The 20611-nt window shown below is 44.2% G+C and overlaps 1 protein-coding gene across 3 annotated transcripts in view; it reads left to right on the top strand.

Moving 5' to 3' along the window:
- The window catches only part of LOC120894057 (potassium voltage-gated channel subfamily KQT member 1), a 242049-nt gene that overhangs the window by 76342 nt on the left and 145096 nt on the right, over positions 1-20611 (top strand). For all 3 annotated transcript variants that reach the window (XM_040296406.1, XM_040296407.1, XM_040296408.1), the window contains one exon: positions 1577-2344. In XM_040296406.1, the coding sequence (XP_040152340.1) occupies positions 1863-2344 (482 nt within the window). In that variant the 5' untranslated portion in view covers positions 1577-1862. The remainder of the gene's footprint in view (positions 1-1576; positions 2345-20611) is intronic.

Genomic DNA, 20611 nt, shown 5'->3' on the forward strand with positions numbered 1-20611 from the left:
AGTTTATTGCATACAACTGAGGCAAAGTTTCAATTGCAATTCGCAAATTTTACAATATGAATATGGTTTAAATTATTCTTATAATTGGTTTTCAGATTTTTGTATTTTAAATTATTTCTTCAGTTTTATATAAGTCACAATAAAAGAAATATACAGCTGAAGTAGACATTTTTTGCTGGTTTTGTTTTTTGCAGGATCTGTTTTGCTACGAAGACCGGCACATCAACATATTAAATCGATCCCTCCCGGTGAGACTTAACCTGGCAGGGAGCCGATTAACGAAATATTCCACAACCATCCAGTCGTCCCGAGGCGCCATGCGCCGTAAACGGCAAATGACTGGACGAAACGAAACGATCAATTCGATTGAAGCAAAAAAAAAACATACTTCTATACACCGGGCAACAGGGGAAAGGAAGTTGCGCTTGGCTGCAGCGTTTCGATTTATGAATTTTAATTAATCATTTGCGGTGGGAGACGGGCGAGTGCCTCTTAATCCATGGCGATGATTACTGATCGTGCTAAGAAGGGGAAGAAGAGTGCGCAGAAGCAAAATCGATCGCGAAACAAGTTCCCAGCTAGCGCTCGCTTCGAGAAATTACTCTCGCAAAGAAAGACTTGCATAGTGGTGGTGGCGCTGTTGGCGGGCGGAAGGGCCGCGATGAGGAATGAGGTGGCTTGCAAAATGATAAATTTTGTGATATTGGTTCGCGTGGTCAACGTTCAGCATTCGGGTTTTTATGAATTTATGCGCGGCCTTTGCCGCGACGGATGTTGATGGAAGCGGACCGTGTGTCTACGCTTGACGATGATGATTGGTACAACGTTTGGCGACGACGTCGGCAGCTGACAGACATGGCAGCCGATCGAGGAAACCGAACGGTTAATTGATTTCAATTTACCTCGTCGGTTAACTCGATTGCATGCAAATTGATCGCTGCCCGACCGTGTGTGTGCGTGCGTGCGTGTGCTTGAGTTAGGGGGAGTGTTGATCGTGCGGTTGTGTTTTCCTTTCTAATTACTGGTGTTGGTTGTTTTTCTTCCCACGCTAACGCTGATAACGACCGGTGCAGGCATGGGCATGGGTTGATTTCAACGCTCATTCGTGCCTATTAACATGTGAAGCTGATAAATGATAAGATCATGTGTCATAATTTAATTCTGACATGTTCAAATGACAGCGTCTGTCTGCTACTGGATCGTTGGATCGTTGGACTAGTAAGCGATAGAAAAACCCGTTTTGAGAAGGCCATGCTGAAACTATGTAAATAAAGAAATAGTAAGCTTGTAGTCGGGCCATAAGCCCCTATAAGCCCTGATCATGTGACAGAATGGCACAATAGGTTGACAATGGGAACAAACTATCGGGTGAAAAACTAATCTCTAACAAAGGAGCAATAATTACAGGACTCTGAAAATGATATGAAAAAACCTAGCGATGTCAGCATTTAAATGTTGCCTAAGATCTATTTCTAATGCATTGGACTAAATTAATCAAATATCATAAATTATTTACCTTTCTTATGAATCTTTACTCATAATATTTAAAAAACCTTTTATTTTATTTTATTTGCAGCAAAATCTCATCAAGAATAATAAAACACCAAACTTCTAGCAGATCAAACGCTAAAAATGGATAACATTGGTATGCCATTACAATTGAAAGTCTATTTTAATCACCAAAGATCGCTCCTGCACGCGAACCACCTGTTGACTGCTATGAGGGAAGTTGTCTCCGTGCCACGCCTCTAGGTGTCTTGCGGTGTAATAAGCGATCGACCAACACCCACACCTAAAGTCCTTATTTTGCACCACGGCCATTCAAAAAGCTTACCATTCGTGCCGGTGCATTACACAGCCCGATGCGAAGCACCGCAATGGAGGACGTGTACGAGAACGAACCACACGCTCCGGATCCGGCCGAGCAGCCGAAACCCTTTAACGGCAGCAGCGGCAAAAACGTATCGCTACGTATCCTGTCGATGCCTTCGTCTCCACTTCCACCGGTCGCCGGTGCTGTACCGTCCTCCCCGTCAGCCGTTTCGCTGTCTTCGACGAACGCGAGAGACACGCGCCACCGCTCGTCCAAGGATCGTGTGTCACGAAAGGCTCGTGTTAGCACCATCACCAGTCCCGGGGGAAGCGGTAGAACAGACCTGACCCCGGGGGTAGCCACCATCGATGAGGGCGGTGCTAGCGACGGTGGCAATACGCCGTCGAGCCTTGCGCCGTGCAGTAGCGCCGTGAAGAAATCGAAGGTGGACTTTGTGCGGTTCGATTCGACCGAGATCCACTACACCGAAAATGAGGAAGTGCACAAGAAGATATCGGACGAGATCAAGAGGTAAGTGAGTGAGGGGGCAAAACCACTCGAAACCGGCAAGTACAATTTCTTGGACAATATTTGCATTGTACCGGGGCAAACATGAGCGCGCTAAAACTAAATGGATCGTCCGGATATGGTCGGTTGTGTGGCATAACGGCTAATGATGATCGGTCTTCGTGAGTGAGTCGTGAGCAAACGTTGCCATCCCCTTCTCCCCCCCGGCTCAAGACACGGTTAAATGAGTGTGGTGCTAATTATGAGTGTAATGGTAGTAATGTGCGTAACGTTCGCGTTACCAGTTGAAGTCCAATTGTCCCGCGGAGGTAGCATATTGCTTGGGGAAAAGGGATTGAACGAGTCGCAGCCGCTAATTTGCATGGCAAACATTTGGCATCTCGAGCGGTTTTGGATTTGTTTTGTGGAATTTAAACGACACATCACGCGACAGGCATTTGTTTGACGCGATCCAAAAGGTACTCGGCCGGGGGCTAAATGGTTATGACCGGTGTAAGATGGTTAGTGAATAACCCTTTTGGACGCTGGCAAGGAGTATAAACGCTTGTCGTCGATTGTATCGCTGTAAGATGTGGTGGGCGCTACGTGTTTACAGAAAGGGTTTTGATAATTAATTTTTACGAGTAATTTGAGCGTAATTTGCATGGAATTACTTCTTTCAATGAAATTTAACTAGTGTTTAAACAAGCTTTACAAATGTTTGTTGATTAAATGATCCGTTTTACAAAATTTCGTAACAGTCTAAGTGTGTTATGCTCTGTAATGAATGTTGACCACTATGCGAAGGCAAACTCTATTTACAATGCAAATGGGGATTTTTTAAATTTATTTGTATAAACAAACCTGACGGACAGACTGACCATAAATATACCACAGAATAACTTTAACTTTCTTGTTGTGAATTTTCTAAAGAATTCATTTCAATATGTACTAGGAGAACATGGTCAAGGAGTAAAAGTTGCTTATTTGCTTCCATTTGCCTAACTTCAGGCGTTTGACGTTGCCCTTGTTTTTAATTCCATTATTCATTCCATTTGCAAGGGAGTGTCGCAATACATATTATTCGAGCAAACACTGGTCAGACCAAACAAATATTTTTCCCGCTCCCCGCCACAGATCTTCGGGTTGCGTGAAAATGCAGAGCGAAAGTACGGAGTCAGCGAAGAAAACAACGCAACCCCATTTACTGGCTAGAAGAAAGCGGAGGTTGCCTGCGACAAAAATACCGTTCCAAATTTAGGTTCTCCCATTGAAGCCGCCCCTCTCTAGTGTGTATTTTTACTTCTCGTTGTTACGATGCATGTCCATTTTCGTTTTGCATACGAATCAGACACGGTACACGGGGTTTGAAGTTCGGTGGTACCGCTCCTGCTCCTGGTGCCAGGCTTGCGCTTTCCAAAACAAACCGTGAACTTTTCAATTGCTGCTCCCGGGGGGAAGTGTGTGGTGCGGTAACGAGGGCGGGGATTATGGAAAAGGTTTGAAAAATAAACAAACAGAAATGCATTCTTGTATGTTTTTGTTGTTGTTGTTGTTGTGGATGCCAGGGAGAAGAGATGGCTGGGGCTGAGCTGCTGAGAAGTTCCAAGTTTAGCGGGTGACCTTTGGCTGTGAATGTCTTGTGGGAGGGTGGGAGTGAGAGACGGCACGGTTACACTTCACCAACCAGCTCTCGTCACCGGGCGAACTGCTGCATCCATAAAACATTCCACAAAATTACGAGCACTGGAGCTGGAGGTTAGCGGCGCCGGAAAAGTCAGTCCAACACCAACCGCCATGCTTAGGATGGGATGGCCATATTTTGCTTCACTCTCGAGCACCTGCAAGCGTAAAAAACGTACTTGGACAAACGCCCATTCGGCCCCGGTCAGGTGGTTCAAAACGCGCTTGCACACTCCACGGGTGCTGTATGAATGACGTCACTCGGGAAAACACATTCAACGCTGCAAGCGGACGGCGGCCTGTCTGCCACATGTGGTTGGTACCTTATTTTCCTACAGTGTATTGCACGTGTGTTTCTTTGTGTGTGGATGTACGATGGTGTGAGGGTTTTGCCGGTACCTTTTGTAGCACATGGCGGTACCGGGTTTTAAAAATAACTCCGGGAATGCCGGTTACCATAAAGAGCCGCGAAGAATGGAAAGCGTGAGAAGAGTTGCTATTGATGATGATGATGCACGGAGCAGTGAACAGAATCATGGATGCAGGCGAATGGAAAAGCAAACCAGCGTGGAAACTCATACAGCGTGACGGTATAGTTTTTGAACAAGAAAATGCATTCGAGAGGGGAAATAGATTCGACCAACGCGAAGATGTGTCTGCCGGCTGGAGCACACACACACGCACACACGCACACAAGAGCGCGAATGGCCAGATGCTCAGCGGCATGAGAGTAGACTCTCGTTTTCTTTGCGTGAAATGAACGCAAACAGGCATGAGATGGTGTGAATGATTACTGCAAATGAACCGAACGTTCATTGCTTTCGGTTTCTTGTGCAAGATGTAAATATTTTGCTTTATTTGAAGGAAATCTATGTCTTATTTTAAGGGACTAATTTGAATGCTTTAAAAACTGAACATCCTCTGAAATGAAAGCGTCAAGGGAAATAATAAGTGAAATAGAAAAGCGATAATGTTATTCCAAAACTTTTTGTCATGCAATTTTGATAATTGACTTTAAAGATAGTTTCTTGACAGTAATACAAATGAATCCATTACAATCTTTCGCTTCAATCAGGCATATTGTTTAGCGTGCTATCGTGCGAAGAGTAACCCTGCCCGTTCATTCAAATTTGAAGTGAGACGTGAGAAGGTTAGCACTCAGTATCCTTAGTTTCCCAAATCGGTTCGTAGTGTAAGATGATATAAAGCGGTTGTGGGTTATACCATTATTAAGAAATAATTTAAAAAAAAAGCAAAACAAAGTTATAATGTTGTATGTGGCAAAGGTTTGCATTAGCTAGAAACATAATGTTTGCTTGAAATACTGTTGCAACGGAACAAAATATTTTACATTGATGTACATGAAAACGATTGTCATAGGTGTAGAGCATCTTGATGTACTTATATCTTTCAAATTGATTCTATAGTTTGTTTGACAAGCATGAAAAGAGTGTTGCTTTAACAAAAAAAATACAAAAAAGATAACAAGAATTGATAATGAATGGAAAAAGCACAAACTTAGCGATTTTTGAAAACTTCTATGCCTAAAATCTTTTCATGATTGATAAGTGTCAACTATGCTGTGAGTAGAACAAGTTTCAGGTGTTATTTTTGTTTCGATGTTTAAAGAGGTTTTGGACCTCTTAGAACATCTTTCACCTATATAGAACGATTTTAAGTAAGTTTTGTGTTTCCATAGGACTAAAAACTACTAAATGATTTTCATGTTGATATTAGCCAAAAAACTATCTCCAGAGTGGTGCGTACTTCGTCAATTTCTATCATTTTATGGTTGGCTAGTACAAGACCTTGGAACAAACGTTTCAGAACCTCTCCAAGAATTATTCTAAACTTCAAAGCAAAAGTGGTTAACAGTTCTGGCTAAAAACAAAACATATTTGATGTTGTGTTTAAACTTCATTATGAGTTGGGGGTGTTAACTTTCCTTACGGGTAATACTCCAGTAATTTTGTGTCCCAAAACGGAGTGACAACTAGTGATCAAGGTCCATAACAGTGAACTCAATTGCATGTTTTGAATTCAATTGCAACTTGAAAATGTTTTCAAACTAACAAGACTGATATACCATAAGCCATTCGTAGTTTCACGCAAATCTAATAAGCATGAGTACCATTTGATGATACTTTTTAATGTGTTGTATTCACATTCAGACACATAGTTATACAACTGTGTTTTTTAAGAGTATGTGCTACCTGTCCGGTGGATAAACTACAAGTTAAAATGCTTCTTTATTAAATGCAACGTTTAAGAATAAGCTACAGAATAACATGTATTGTCATTTGATTATTTTTAAACAATTGACAACATGGACTGATTTTTTTGTTAGTTTTGATCTCTTATCACTGTTCACCTACTTTTCCTGTCGCCTTTCATCATTAGAAAGCGATTTAAGGATACAGGAATGATACAGAACCTTCGCGTGTTCACCCCAGGTGAGAAAGCGTCGTCATCGGGCTCGGATGAACCCAAACCGGCGAGCAGCAGCAGCAGCAGTGGCCGCATGCGCCCCGACTTCGCAGCTCCGGTTGTAAGCGGGCGCTCAGCGTACGTTCATTTCAAAATTTCCTCTCGAAGCGTGCGGATGTGTGGCCGTCCCGTGCTCGATGTCGCGGTGGTGTTAGGATCGGCTCCCTAGTGTTGTACCCGCGATAGAAGTGCCCGCTGCGCGCCCTCCCGCGAGTGTGTGTGTGTGTGTATATGTGTGTGTAAGTGTGGAATTGTGCGATGCATCCTAGTGCATCCTGGTCGCTGCGCAGGGAATAATAGTACAGAGAGGGTGTCCTACCGTCTTACCCGGCGTGCGCGCGATCGGAGCGCGGGTCCGTTCTTCTGCTGCTGCTGTTGCGGCCGTCCGTTGATGTCGCTGTGCATGTGTTTGAGCTGTTGAGTGGGGTTGCCCCTAAGGTGTTTGTGTGTGTGTGTGTGCTGTATGTATGTGCGTAAATGTTAGTGGCCCTACGGCAGTGAAGTGTGCCGCAGTTGTGCGTATATTAGAGGTCCTGCAGAAGAGCTCCAAGAAGTTAAAGATGGCTCACTGAAAAATAAAATAAAAAGTCGAAAGTGCGTGCGTTTCGTAGCGGGAAGGAAAAATTGGAATGAAAATATTCGGCCAACGATCCATTCCTACTATCATTGCTATTACTACTGCTACTACTGCTACTACTGCTACAGCTACTTCTGCTACTAAATCTATAATTGCTGCTATCACTATCACGATCGTCCCCGTCGCTGCTGCCAACCGTGCTCGATACGGCACGATCGTACCGCGGCATCCTGCGTCATCCCGGGCCACCGGTACCTTGGCTGCATCGGCAGCGTGTGTAGGCGGGCTTGTTCGCTGCTCGGTGGTGGCACCACATGTGTGCCGAAGGATTCTGGTGCACCGGCAGTGGGCAGCAGTGGCCAACGCGCTAAGCAACGGCATCATCATCATCATCACCGTCGTCGCTGCTGGCTCGTGTGTCACCGTTTGATCGTCACTGTAAATCACAACCGCGCACAAAGCAAAGAAAACGTAAGTGAATAATGGCTCGCCCGGGCCGTCGAGTTTTGAGCAGCAAGTGCGACACGGTGCGAGTCAACGGTGTGTCAACGGATTTGTTGTCGTACGCGGGGGGGGGGCAAATTAATCATCGCGAAGAAACGGGCATGACCCACTGGCGTGGGGCTGATGTACTTTTTGCCTTGCTGTGCAATTTCGCACTCATTCGACGCACTGCACATGATCTTGCATAATGCTTCAAGGGGGTAAAGACGATACAGCAGCAGCAACAACAACATCAAAACTTAATGTCTCAAGCAGCGTCATCAACTCGATCGAACCGACGTTCGTCCCGAAGTTGCCACCGTGTGTATGTGTGGAAGAGCGTTAACAGTGCCCCAGCCCGGCATTGTATTTGTACCGCTCATATTGCATTCCACCCGGTCAGCAGTTCCCGGGTTTCCCGGGTACACACATGATAATGAGAAACCGGTCCCAGCCCAATGTTTACAGGAACGGGCAACATTACGCAGAAATGGTGCGGTGTAAGAAGTTGCTTTTACCCAGAACCTACCAGATCCAGCGTTCGGTTACAGTACTCGTTGAACTTGATCTCGCTCGCGATCGACAAGTGGTACGGTTTCGTGTGCGATTGGCGCATGCCAATCCCCGTTCATTCCCTGCCACACCGGGCCTAACCTTCAACTTCAACGCGACCAATTTCGCCCAGCGATGCGAAACGGGTCTGCTGCTGTTGTCCCCCCCCCCCTCCCCAGGCATTGTTGGCTCAGCTGGCTGCTAATGCTGGCCGATCGCGCACAACAACGATCGCTTTCACACATTGCAGTAAAAAGAGGGGGTGAGTTTATCACACTCCCCGTTTCCTTTCCGATAGAGGGTGTGTGTGTGTGTTGTTTCGCGATGCGCTGTTCTGCTGGCTGTGGGTTTCATTTTTCATGAACACAACGCAAGAACGGGAACGTGCAGCGATACAGCGGGAGCAGCTGAACTCGATCACAGTGCAGGGTGCGGGAACGCTCAAGGGGACGCATCCGTTTGGCTGGAGTGTTGTCTTTTTTTTTCTTTCAAGTTGCAATTTTGTATGTTGTAAACATTGCCGGTACGCAGGCTGAAACTCGGTAACAAGCGCTGCGCTCAGGGTTCAGGTATGTTGAGCAAAAAAAAAAAAACATGCAGATGATGTGTGTCTGTTGAGGATCGACGTCAGGGGAGCGTTATGCAATTTTACGCGAACAGGGCAAGGCAGAGGGCAGACAGCGCTCAAGCGAAACGCCGTAAACGCCAGACAGAAAGAAACAGAAAGGAAAAGAAATGGGCTGTCTGCTGCTGCTGCTGCTGCACCAGACAATAATGTGTGGCAGCGGATCTGGTTCTGGGGACCAGCTGACCTACATCCTACCTCGGGCCGGTCTCGCGTGTATAAAGTACGAGTGAAAAGTGCATATATGAGAAATGCAATGTCGGAGCGTTGAGTTGAGAGCTGCGACGGACGGGTTTATGCAGAAGTTTTGTGATTAAATATTAAAGTGCACGTTTGGAGGGGAGATTAGAATTGTGCTAGAAGTAAGTTTCGTTGCTGCTGCCGATTGTCTACACGCAGAAGGGGAAAGCGGGCAATTCGCTCAAACAGTTGTGCGTAACAAATGTTTACTATCATCACAGCTAAACGTTTGGTGCCGAATGGAAGCTCGTGCTAATTAGTCTTTCTGAAATGACTACTGTGTGTGTGTGCTTGTGTTTGTGGATAGAAACGAGTTTTTTGTATTAATTACAGCCATAGCGTTTATTTTTAGAAGGGGGACAAGTGATAGACGGCAAATTTTTTATCACCTTCTTACCATTCTGTCGTTAAACGGGCACGCTCAACAGTGCACAAGAAGCAATGAAAATTAATTTCCATTGAAAGACGTGCTGTTTATTTTTTTTTTATAATGGCGGTTGATTGAACCCGAACAAAACTTGACTTTGTGCTTTTGTACGTAAGCTGCAAGGTTGATGATGTGGTTGGTGGTGATAAAAAGACCAAAATCTCCGATGCCAGTGATAGTTTCGCTTCGAATGGGTTAGATTCTGTGAACACATGTGAGGAAATGGTTGTTCAATTTTTTTTAATGACATCTTGGCTGTAACGTTCTCCAGCTGCTGGTATGAGACGCGAACAATTGGTTTGCTTGTTCGGCGCACCCATTACACATCTGGCTGTGTGAACCGCACATGTGGTATCATTAAGTGGCGATGACTGTGAAATTGTGAATGAGCTGATAGTGACAAAAAAAATCAATCCAACAGTTTAATAGTTTCTTCTCGATTTGATCGTAAAATAACAAAAAAAAAAAAAAATCCCAACTGCTGACTGTGCCCATTAGTGTCGTGCTTACTGTGGAGAAAAAAAAAGCGAACGCCAAGCACAACGCAGTCATTGTCTCGGTCCCTGTGGTCTTAAATTGATTTTTATTTGTTTTTGGGACGTACGGAAGTGTGTTGTGAACGGCGTGAAGTATTTATTGTCGCGGTCGGTATGGCAGGCCAACGCACCAAACAACAAGACACCCGCACACATTGACGTTAATATTTATGTTTGTTCATAAAATTATTAACCGATCGTTACCCCTACCGGGCAGGGTGCTGGTTCGAAGTGGGTTCGAAGCGTTCAAACCAACGATTTTGACTGTCTTGGTCGAAAACGTGCTAGCGCCAGCATGGTCACCGTACACAGAAATCGGTGCGTTTCGCGTTTTTGTTGACCTGGATTTGGTCTTATTTTTGTCACTTTGTTAACTGCGAGCAGTGACCGCGGTTGTACGACACGGTCAACAGCGTGGTCGGATGCAGTAGCAGCATCACCAATACACCCGTACCGTAAACACGCGAGCACAAACATTGCTATCGTGCTGAACGTTTGATGTTAAAACGCGTGTGACAGCAGAAGAATTGTTCGTTGTGTCCGCGGCTGCCGGCGATCGTGCCACAATCGACCGTAAAGTGCATCGTGCAGCTAATTAGTGTTTGAAGTCACAGCACAGGTTCGAATGGCACAGCTTCAGGTTTGACACCTCTGGTTTGCGAATGAAATTATCAGAAGGAAATTGCCAGCTTGTGTTAGTGTTACATGAATCATGTGGTTCATATTTCCATGACTAATTGACAAGGTAGTATTCCACCGTGTTTGATTCTATTCATCTGCCTGAAACGGGTCGTTATACTTTTAAAATATGTATATTATTAAAACATAATTTTACACTTCATTTTTAAGGTAAAGTTCATGTTCTAGAGTATAAACATTGGACCATAATTAAGTTTTTTTTTCCATTTTAAGAAAAATATCGTGTTAGATCGCAAGATATCACTCAAATGATATTGCATTCTAATCGAAGTATTTTAATGTAATAATTATTAGAAATATTAGAAGAAATTAGAATTTCTTCATTACTAGAAGAAAAATAAAATGCCATAATGTTGGTAACTGTTACTCTGTCTTTTATATCAAACAATCTCCAAGGAAAATGTATAAACTTTTGCCTATATGCTCACATTCTTGTATTGAGTTATTTTAAATATTAGCACAAGAAAATCATTAATTAATCGGTGCAATTATTTTTACATTTCTGTAAGAAAAGTATTTCGACCCAATCGCCAGCTTCCGTTAAGAAACGTTTGAAGCTCTAGGGGATTGCATCCGAAGTCAACCAAAACATGACCCCGCCGGTACCGCTTATCAGGAGGAAATCCCCGGCGGGCGAAGCTAATCATTGGCGAGGCATGGCATCTGCACCATCGCTGTCAGTAGTGAGTGAAGCGCGATCGAGTAAGAACGCGAAACGAAAGATGATGTCGTTACAGGCGTGCCAAGTCGTCCTATTGCTCGTATGGTAAGCGATCCGTGCGGTAGTGCGCTGAAGTGTGAAGGATTTTTTAGGAAGTTCAATATCCCAATTTTTGCAGTGTAACAGCAACGGTGCACGGTGCAATACACGAGATAAAGCAGAATGGAAACAGGTACAAGATCGAGAAGGTAACGGACAGCAGCCTAAAGCAAGCGCTTGCAAGCCTTCGCCAGTCGGCGTGGAACGTAAAGGAGCTTGATCTGAGCGGCAATCCCCTGAGCCAGATAAGCGCAGCTGATTTGGCGCCGTTCACAAAGCTGGAGCTGTTGAATCTCTCTTCGAACGTGTTGTACGAAACGCTGGATCTGGAGTCGCTCTCCACGCTGCGCACCCTCGATCTGAATAACAACTACGTCCAGGAGCTGCTGGTTGGACCTTCGATCGAAACGCTGCACGCAGCGAACAACAATATCTCGCGTGTGAGTTGCTCGCGGGGTCAGGGAAAGAAGAATATCTATCTCGCGAACAATAAGATCACCGTGCTGCGTGACCTCGACGAGGGATGCCGCAGTCGGGTGCAGTATCTGGATCTGAAGCTAAACGAAATCGATACGGTGAACTTGGCGGAGCTTGCCGCTTCCAGTGACACGCTCGAGCACCTTAACATGCAGTACAACTTCATCTACGACGTTAAGGGACAGGTCGTGTTTGCGAAGCTCAAAACGCTGGATCTGTCGTCGAACAAGCTTGCCTTTATGGGTCTGGAGTTTCAGTCAGCGGCCGGCGTGACCTGGATCAGTCTGCGCAACAACAAGCTGGTACTGATCGAGAAAGCGCTAAGGTTTTCGCAAAACCTCGAGCACTTTGACCTGCGCGGCAACGGGTTTCACTGTGGAACGTTGCGTGATTTCTTCAGCAAAAATCAACGCGTACAAACGGTCGCCAAACAAACCGTCAAAAAGTTGACCGGCCAGAATGAGGAAGAGTGTACCGTGCCAATGCACAACCACTATGGGCCGTACTGCTGCGAGGATCTGCCGGCACCGTTTGCCGACCGGCTGATCGCTCTGAAGCGCAAAGAGCACGCGCTACTCTCTGGCCAGGGCTCGGAAACGGAGCGACTCGAGTGTGAGCGGGAAAACCAGGCCCGCCAGCGGGAGATCAATGCGCTCAAGGAGCAGTACCGGACGGTGATCGATCAGGTGACGCTCCGAAAGCAGGCAAAGATTACGCTAGAGCAGAAGAAGAAGGCGCTCGACGAGCAGGTGTCCAACGGTCGCCGGGCACATGCCGAGCTGGACGGAACGCTCAAGCAGGCGGTAGGACAGATCGAGCTGCAGCACGCGACCGAGGAGCAGAGTCCGTTGCAGCTGCTGCGCGCGATCGTCAAGCGGTACGAGGAGATGTACGTCGAGCAGCAGAGCGCGCAAAATAATGCCATCCGCGATTGGGATATGTACCAGCATAAGGAGACACAGCTGGCAGAGGAAAATGCACGGCTTAAGAAGCTGAACGGGGAGGCTGACCTGGCGGTGGCCAGTGCGAACGCCACGCTGCAGGAGCTCTTAGTGCGGGAGCAGAATTTAGCAACCCAGCTGGGCTAAGACGAGAGCGGGCCCAGCAGGAAGGATAAGCGTGAAATGATGGAATTAACAACCGTTTGTCCTTTTGTCACTGCTATGTTGGGATTTTTTTGCAAATAAACAAACATTTCAATTTTGGTGAAGATTGAGCTTTTCAAGACTTTTTTATGTCACCACAACACTCCAAACCAACGAGAGTCATTGGAAATGGGAGGATGAAGCCTCCAAATCATTCATTTATTAGACTCCAATACCGTAGCTAAATGTGTTTCCTACCCAGAACGAGAAGCCGCCCAACATCTCCTCAGTCCGGTGCCGGTTGAATTAGGTACGGCTTCCACCGGTTATCGCTGCTTCGGGAATTCCCCCCGGGAGCGGTGCAAAGTAAACAACGAGCCCGAGAGATACGAAAAAGTACACGCAATCGAAATGACCTTTGTGGTTTGCGGGGTCATTCTGGGGAATCGCCAGCGCGATGAAAGACAGCGAGCAGGGCACGTAAGAGACGTGCGGTAGACAATCTTTTTTTTTTTTTGTTGCCAAATTTAATGTTGTAAGTGAGTGAGATTTTGGCTCTCTCCCACTGCTGTTATGATCAGAACATGTGTTCCCAGTGGGTGGTTGAAATGGGCTTCTAACGATGTGTGGTTGTGTCTGCTGCGATTGTTGCTGTTGGGCATTGGGTTTTGGGGCTATCGGCTATCGATCGATAGTGACCGCCTCTGAGGTCATAGAGTTGGCCTGCCGACTTGGTAAAGCAGAAGCACCATCGAACGCTGCTCAGTGTCGTGTGCTGTGTGCCAAATGTGTAACGGAACGTCGTAAAAGCGCTTGGCATATGTTTTGAAAGTGTAATGCGTTTTTGAATTAGAAATTCTAATGAAACTATTCTGGGGTTGTATGCGATTATTTTACGTGCGTTTAACACCGTACGTAGTAATGTTTAGGTAGATGATGCTAAGATCCCAACACATTGTAAGCGTTGCAATATCGATACGTTGCATGCGTTCATGGAAACATGGTTATTGAATCTTTTGTTATGGTACACTTCAGTCAATTCCGGCAACACCTGCAAGTCTTAAGAGATTTTCAGTTTCACAGAATTCTCTTAAAATTGTCAGACAACTGATGATAGAAAATCTTTATTAGCGTTTCTTATACATTCTCCTTAGGCATGTACAAGAAATTCCAAAATCGTTTGTTTTGTTAAAAATGAGCCTTCAAAAAGACCTTGTTTATGTTTAGAAAATCGTTTAAAAATTGTTGCAAATTCAACTTAGACCTATTTTGAAACAATCGCAATAAATAAAATTCTTAAAAAAGTATATTAGTTAAACAATTTCATAAAGAAACAACTGGTGTTTTATCTTAAAAGGCATACAAAATCGTTAGAGTCCGAAATTAACTAACACAAATTGTAGGTACGTAAAAAAACATTTGTTTGGTTTCATCTTGCCATGCATTTTGAGTTCAATTGGTTATCGTAAGGCATGACCGGTGGGTTTTTACGTCCCCCAATGTGATGTAATATCGTAATACAAGCTTTATCACTAACGAGAGTTAATTATAAGACCCTTCATTATTTTTCAACAATTCGTTTCCATAAATTTTGTTTTGAGTTCTGTGTAAGTACATCTCTTTTTTAAACTTTCATATGTCCAATCCCTACTAATTGTTAATATTACTCCAAGCTGTTGTAGGAACACGCATATAAGCAAAACAATCAGTAATACCTGTGCTGCTACGATTGTAATAACAACAAGAAAAAAATCAATTTTATTCTGAAAATGTTGCTTGTTATATTCAACTTATTCTCAAAACTGCACCCAACACACACACACATACTTGCTCGGAGGTAAACAAATGCAGCAGCGCACACTGTTTGTTCATCGCAGAGAGATATGACCACCAATGTGAGTTGCATTATTAATCGAGATGCACCAGCACCGCATACATACCAACGCGAATCGATAGAACAATGTAGCTGTGTGTATGAGAACATATCACAGCTGCTGCACTGGGTTGCACTCTACACAGGGCGATTTACGTGTAGAATCAATCGTGGAAAGTGAATGCATATTTCCCCCCGTCACTGCAGCCTACTGCGTTAGGCAGGGGGGGGGGGCGGCACACCGTGGCACCGTGTGCTTGACCAAAGTCCTTCACCTTAAACTTCTTCGCCTGCTTACAACAGGTTTGTAATTGCGGTGCCGTTCTTCTGCAATCACAATAATTGATTTCGAACGGTTTGCGAGGGGGCATTTGGTGTTTGGGTGTGTGTGAGAGTGGAACGATAGCTGTGTCTGATGTTTCATTTTGAACGGGAAGTGAACGGTTGTCATACTGGATGTATGACAATCGGTTTTGCGGTTTTCTGTTGCCTTTATTATCCTTCGCCGCTGTTCCGTTGTATTCGATTGGCAGAGAAAGTTGTTTGCTGGTGACTGAAAGTTGGCACGGCAGTGGGCATTGTGGGCCAGTGTAATCGATATCCTTGCCGATCGTTTCAACATTACTCACTGCCAGTTGATTCTTCGTCCCTGTTAAGAGAGGGATTTTAATTTTGAAAATGCTCCGATTGTTGAGCGTAAGCTTTCTGCATCTTGATTTATTTAGGTAATGAAATTAAAAAAAAGTCCTGTCATGAGTAATAGGAGGTGTTCGTTATAACTATTTTGCATCCTGAAATAATGCAAGCAATCGTTCTGATTGCATTCATCCAATAAGTGTTGTCTGAAAAATCACAAGCACAGCCCAAACAAAGAACTATCTTATACAGTTTACCCTTACTTACCACCCAAAAAGACATATGATACGATCAATTTAGTACGCGTAAGATAGTGCCAGCATGCATTAAAATGCAGCAGATAGATTGATTTTTTTGGTATTTTGTTTTTTTCTACTTCGTATGGTACCTTTATGGTATGAGAACGTGCCAATAAACACTATTTATAAGCGAAGCATTCGTTTCATTTTAACTGTGTTGCATTACTGTTGGACACTCTGATTTAGTGCACAATAAATATCGTTAACAATAGTGGAAGCAAACGATGAAAATCGATCATATCTTGCCTAATTTTTAACGCAATGAAACAATCAAACTAATACAGTGTTCCGAGTGTATCGGTTCGTTTATCTTTCTGTCCTTTTGATATCCAAATTCTTTCATGGTGATGTAGTCTATTCTAGAAATCACAACAACGCAAAACAAAAGCACACAAAGCAAAAATAACAACATCGTTTGATAGATTTTGGCCCGTGACCAGAGTGCTTCGATTCCAAACGTCCAAAGGAGGTATATTGGGATGACATATCGTCTGTAGCCAAGGGAGGAGATTTGAAGCAACAACAACACTGAAACGACACGAAACGACATGACCCCGTCATCGGTGGACGCGTGGCGCCAGTGCTAAAAGGAGAAAGTGAAAAACAGGGAAACAGATTATTTGCATCCTTCCGTTGCCAATGCTAACGAGGGGGAAAGGGGACGAGGGGTAAAGGGAGAGGAAAACTCGGCAGAGCCAAGAGGACAACCGGCGCTCGAGCGGTTGATTGATGACGAGTCGTTGGATAAATTAATGCACGATGGCTGAAACGGCAGTAGAGGTCGAGAGGATCGCGGCCTGACAGGTGAATCGCTCGATCGGGAAGTGTCTGATGAGGTGTCATCGAAGCTTAACACGTTTATACAAACTTCCTGTGTGCGTGTGTGATATAGCGGGACGGGGCTCTGTTTTGGACCAATGACGCTTATTGATTAGTTAGTCCAAAGGAGGAGGCTCGTCGAAAATCGATCGATGAGAAGTGATTTATTTGCGGTGCTAGCTGTCGGAACTGCATTCAAACAGCTCATCGATAATGTCTGCATGGAGGAAGCGGGATTGTCTGCCCATTATTTGACTCTAATTATGTGCGAAATCGAAAGATAATGACATTTTTATAAGGTGCAAATAATAGGGTTGGGCTTTGAAGATACCATTCATTTCACAACATTATGTTTACTGCGTCATTTCTCTCAAGAAATTTGGCATGCCAAAACGGTAAAACGGAAATTGAATATGACCTTCATAATACTGCCCAACCCGCGATTTTCGCGGAATTCATCCAGCATGGTGGCATGAAATGTGTCGCTTAATAAATTTGCTGCTCCAATTGAATGTCATTTTCTTTTCCGAAATAAAATATTCAAATCAATTTGCACCATTCTGAGCGCCCTGCTGTTGGTTCCCACTTTCTCGCCAGTAGTTCATTAGATGGCTGCTTTGTAATCTCGACCCCACTCCCCCATACCTCCGGCGGGTGTGACACACCGCCCCACCGCGCCCGAGCGATACTAACGAAAATGTGGATTTATGGTAATGCATTCATTAATCCTGCGTAATAATGCGCACCATCGTTACGTTGTAAATTCCGTTAGCCACTCCGCGGAGTGGACCCAAGATATGGGTCCTTGGAGAGAAATTCTTCTTTTGGGCCGGTAGGAAACGGGCGGCCAAGCGCTGCGTCGCTTGCGTTTGAATGCGGGTCGGAGATTTTGAACGGCTCCACTTTGTCCTCATGATCGGCATAGGGATACACAACCACACCACACCAAACGACGGTCAACGATCTGAACAGGGCGAAAAAAAAAATATAGCCCGTGCGGTGTAAGGTGGCTTAAAACCTCAGCTAAACATTAGCCTGCATCCATTTCTGCGCGAGAGAGTGTCGCGTGCATGAACATCCACCGACACCAGAAACCAATCGTTAGAGGGATAAATGACACATAAATTAGCTCCGCAAGCTCCGTATCTCGAAAGCACTTAGCAGCGCTGCCGGTAAGAGTTTACACAGCTTTGATGCTGTGTAAGGACCGAATCATCCGTTGACTTGGCACTTGGTTTTTGGGAACGCAGCGGTTGGCGAATGGGGTTTGGATGCGTATCGCTAGCAGAACGGGGGAGAGAGAAAGAGAGAGTTGTGGATTTAAATTTATTTATGCAACATATTGAACACGGGTCACGGGTGGAGACCACCGTCTTTACTCTCGCTTGAACGTCCCATTTCACGGCTGAAATCCCCTTTGAATGATACTGGTACGCGGTGCCGTTTGCGTTTGCTGAAACCGTTGTCGTTGAAGATGATGGTATCTGTGGTGGTTGTGCTTGCAGGACGACTTGCAAATCTCTTTGCATCTTACCCATTTGGTTTTGCTCGGGTTTTGTACCGTACCGGGGCTATTAGCATCTCGGTAGCTTTGACTTTGTAATGGATTGGGCAAGAAAATCGAATGTTGATGACCGCGATGCTGTAGAGCTGGAGCCGAAAGATTGGGCAGAAAAGATATAGGAAAGAATGGCAGTGATTAGTGCGCTGGTGTTTTGGTGAGCTGTAACTGTAAATTGCTAAACGTTTGTGGTAGCTATAATTTCGAGCGATGTACAGTAGATATTTTGAGAGATTTGTATTACTTGTGATTATTGTATATGTCGCTAAATTTTGGCTCTAAGGCATCAATGGTGCACTCTAACGCACCTATTTTTGTCTGTAAGGCTGTCTTTTACTTTTGTAGGAATCATGATAATATTTAAAAGTTATTTGATCAGATGTAGTTTGAGTTAAATTAAATAAATTCTTAACGCATTGTTTACACCAGAAAATATAAGCAAACATGTTTCACTCTATTAAATCATACAATATTGGAATAACAATCATTGTATTTTACGTTACATCAATTGCATTAATACTTACTATGCTTAATTTGAATAATTTTGCAGCAGACTGTTGCAGACATAATGTTCAATTTTGTAAACAAAATTGCGACACGCTATCAAAAATTTGGTGCCTTAGGGACACTAAATAGGTAATTTTGAGCCAAATCTAACAGGAACGAATGTATCTTTTTCTTGTAAAATATATTCGATATTTGAAATTTGATTCCATTAAACACCTTTCTTCGCCAACTCCTCGAATAGTCATGTATATGCTCGGAGGTTCAAACTATAAGGCTTCAAAGTTTCGGCAAATTATTAGACATTTGTGATTGGTATTAAAACTTGTCAATTTTGATATCAATCACACAAGCAATCAAGCAAGCAGTTCTTTAAAATTAAAACTTGTTTTTGTTTGTGGTCTTTTCTGATCGATGTACGACGTCTAGTTTTGAGTTTATATTCAAATTTGATTGCTACGGTGCTTCGATGGTAAAACCTGTTATTGTGAAATTTTTCTTGTATGGTTTCTCAAAGCTGTTGTCGTGTGTGTGGTTTTCGCCAAAAGAAATTATTTTCTTGTTTTATTGAAATGTGTATTCTTATCGGACGATAACCATCGCTTCAAACAGCTCGACTAGGATATAAGTTAGTTATAATGAAGTTTGAAATCGGTTGACTAATGTTGTTCTTTGTTTTCTTTCCAGGTATGTCATCATAGCTTTGTCAGAGTATCAGGTGAGATAACGGTGCGATTAAACATTCTTCTGCTTAAAATGACAATCGGTTAGGGGCTGAGATTGATGTTCGCTGAAACAAGATGAATGTTGTTATTGTTTTGGGTAAATTCCTTTTCCTACCAAAAAACGAATTCTACACGGACAAAAACAAGCGAATAATACAACAAGACCAATTGAAGCGTATGAAGATTTTATACCAGCCCTAAATAGCCATGTCCAATCGCCAATCATCTTAGAACGCTTCGGTTATGATAGCATCCCCTAGCATCTACCCACGAAGCTTGGGTCACCATTACCATTTTCATGCTCAGTTGCTCGTTTTTATTTTCAATTTACTGCAAAATCAATCGTTCGGCATCGCCGATTTTAATGCCGCCGCCTTAATGCTGGTGCCTGGCAGTGATGCTCGAACGATGGATCGTGTAGTCGGTGGAGGAAAAAATAAGGAATCGCAACGCTGTATTCCCCAGTTTTCACGTTCACTTGAACATTAAATTTGCGTTTAATTTAATATTCCATTCGTCAGTCAGACCACCAGGGCTGAAGACCATTTTGCACCCGCAACCCGAGGAAATAGGCAAAAACGGAAAGAAAAGCCAGATTCGTTTTTTGCGTCGGTTTTCCGGGCAGTGAAGGCGATTTCCATTCGCCGGGATCGATGAGCCGTATCATTCGGCGGAAGGAAAACATTGTTCCGGCGAGCATAGCACGGGGCGAGGAGGTAGGAGTAGGAAAGAAGAAGCCGGGAAAAGGCATTTTGATGAGATTCGCAATTCTTCTTAGGGCTGGGTGTACTGTGGGCGTAATGTGACCAATCAATATGGTTTTATTATTCCGCAGGCGGTATTTGAGCGCAAACGGCAGGGAAATCATTGCTAATGTCATTGAATTCATTATGGATTTGAAATTCAAAGGTTTAGCATTTATGCTGTTGGTATGATGTATGTCTCAACAGTAGTTAACTATTTAGATGCAAAGAGAGATGTAATGAAACCCTCCACGATATGTTCCCATGTCTGTCGCAACCACAGAGAGTTGACAAAACAACATATTTCGCGCTCGAATGTGCAAAGACAACCGCAAAACCGGCTTTGGCAGAGCCCGGGATGCACGGGATTTCATTGTGGTTAATGGTCTTACCTTTCGAAAGCTTGTCTGCCGGCTGCCGTTTCACGCGAAGTCACCCATGCCACCAGAAAGGATTATTAAGCCTTTGGTCCAGAGAAGCATGTGTGTGGGCTGTGGCTG

This window comes from Anopheles arabiensis, chromosome 2 (assembly GCF_016920715.1).
Source record: "Anopheles arabiensis isolate DONGOLA chromosome 2, AaraD3, whole genome shotgun sequence".
Taxonomy (NCBI): domain Eukaryota; kingdom Metazoa; phylum Arthropoda; class Insecta; order Diptera; family Culicidae; genus Anopheles; species Anopheles arabiensis.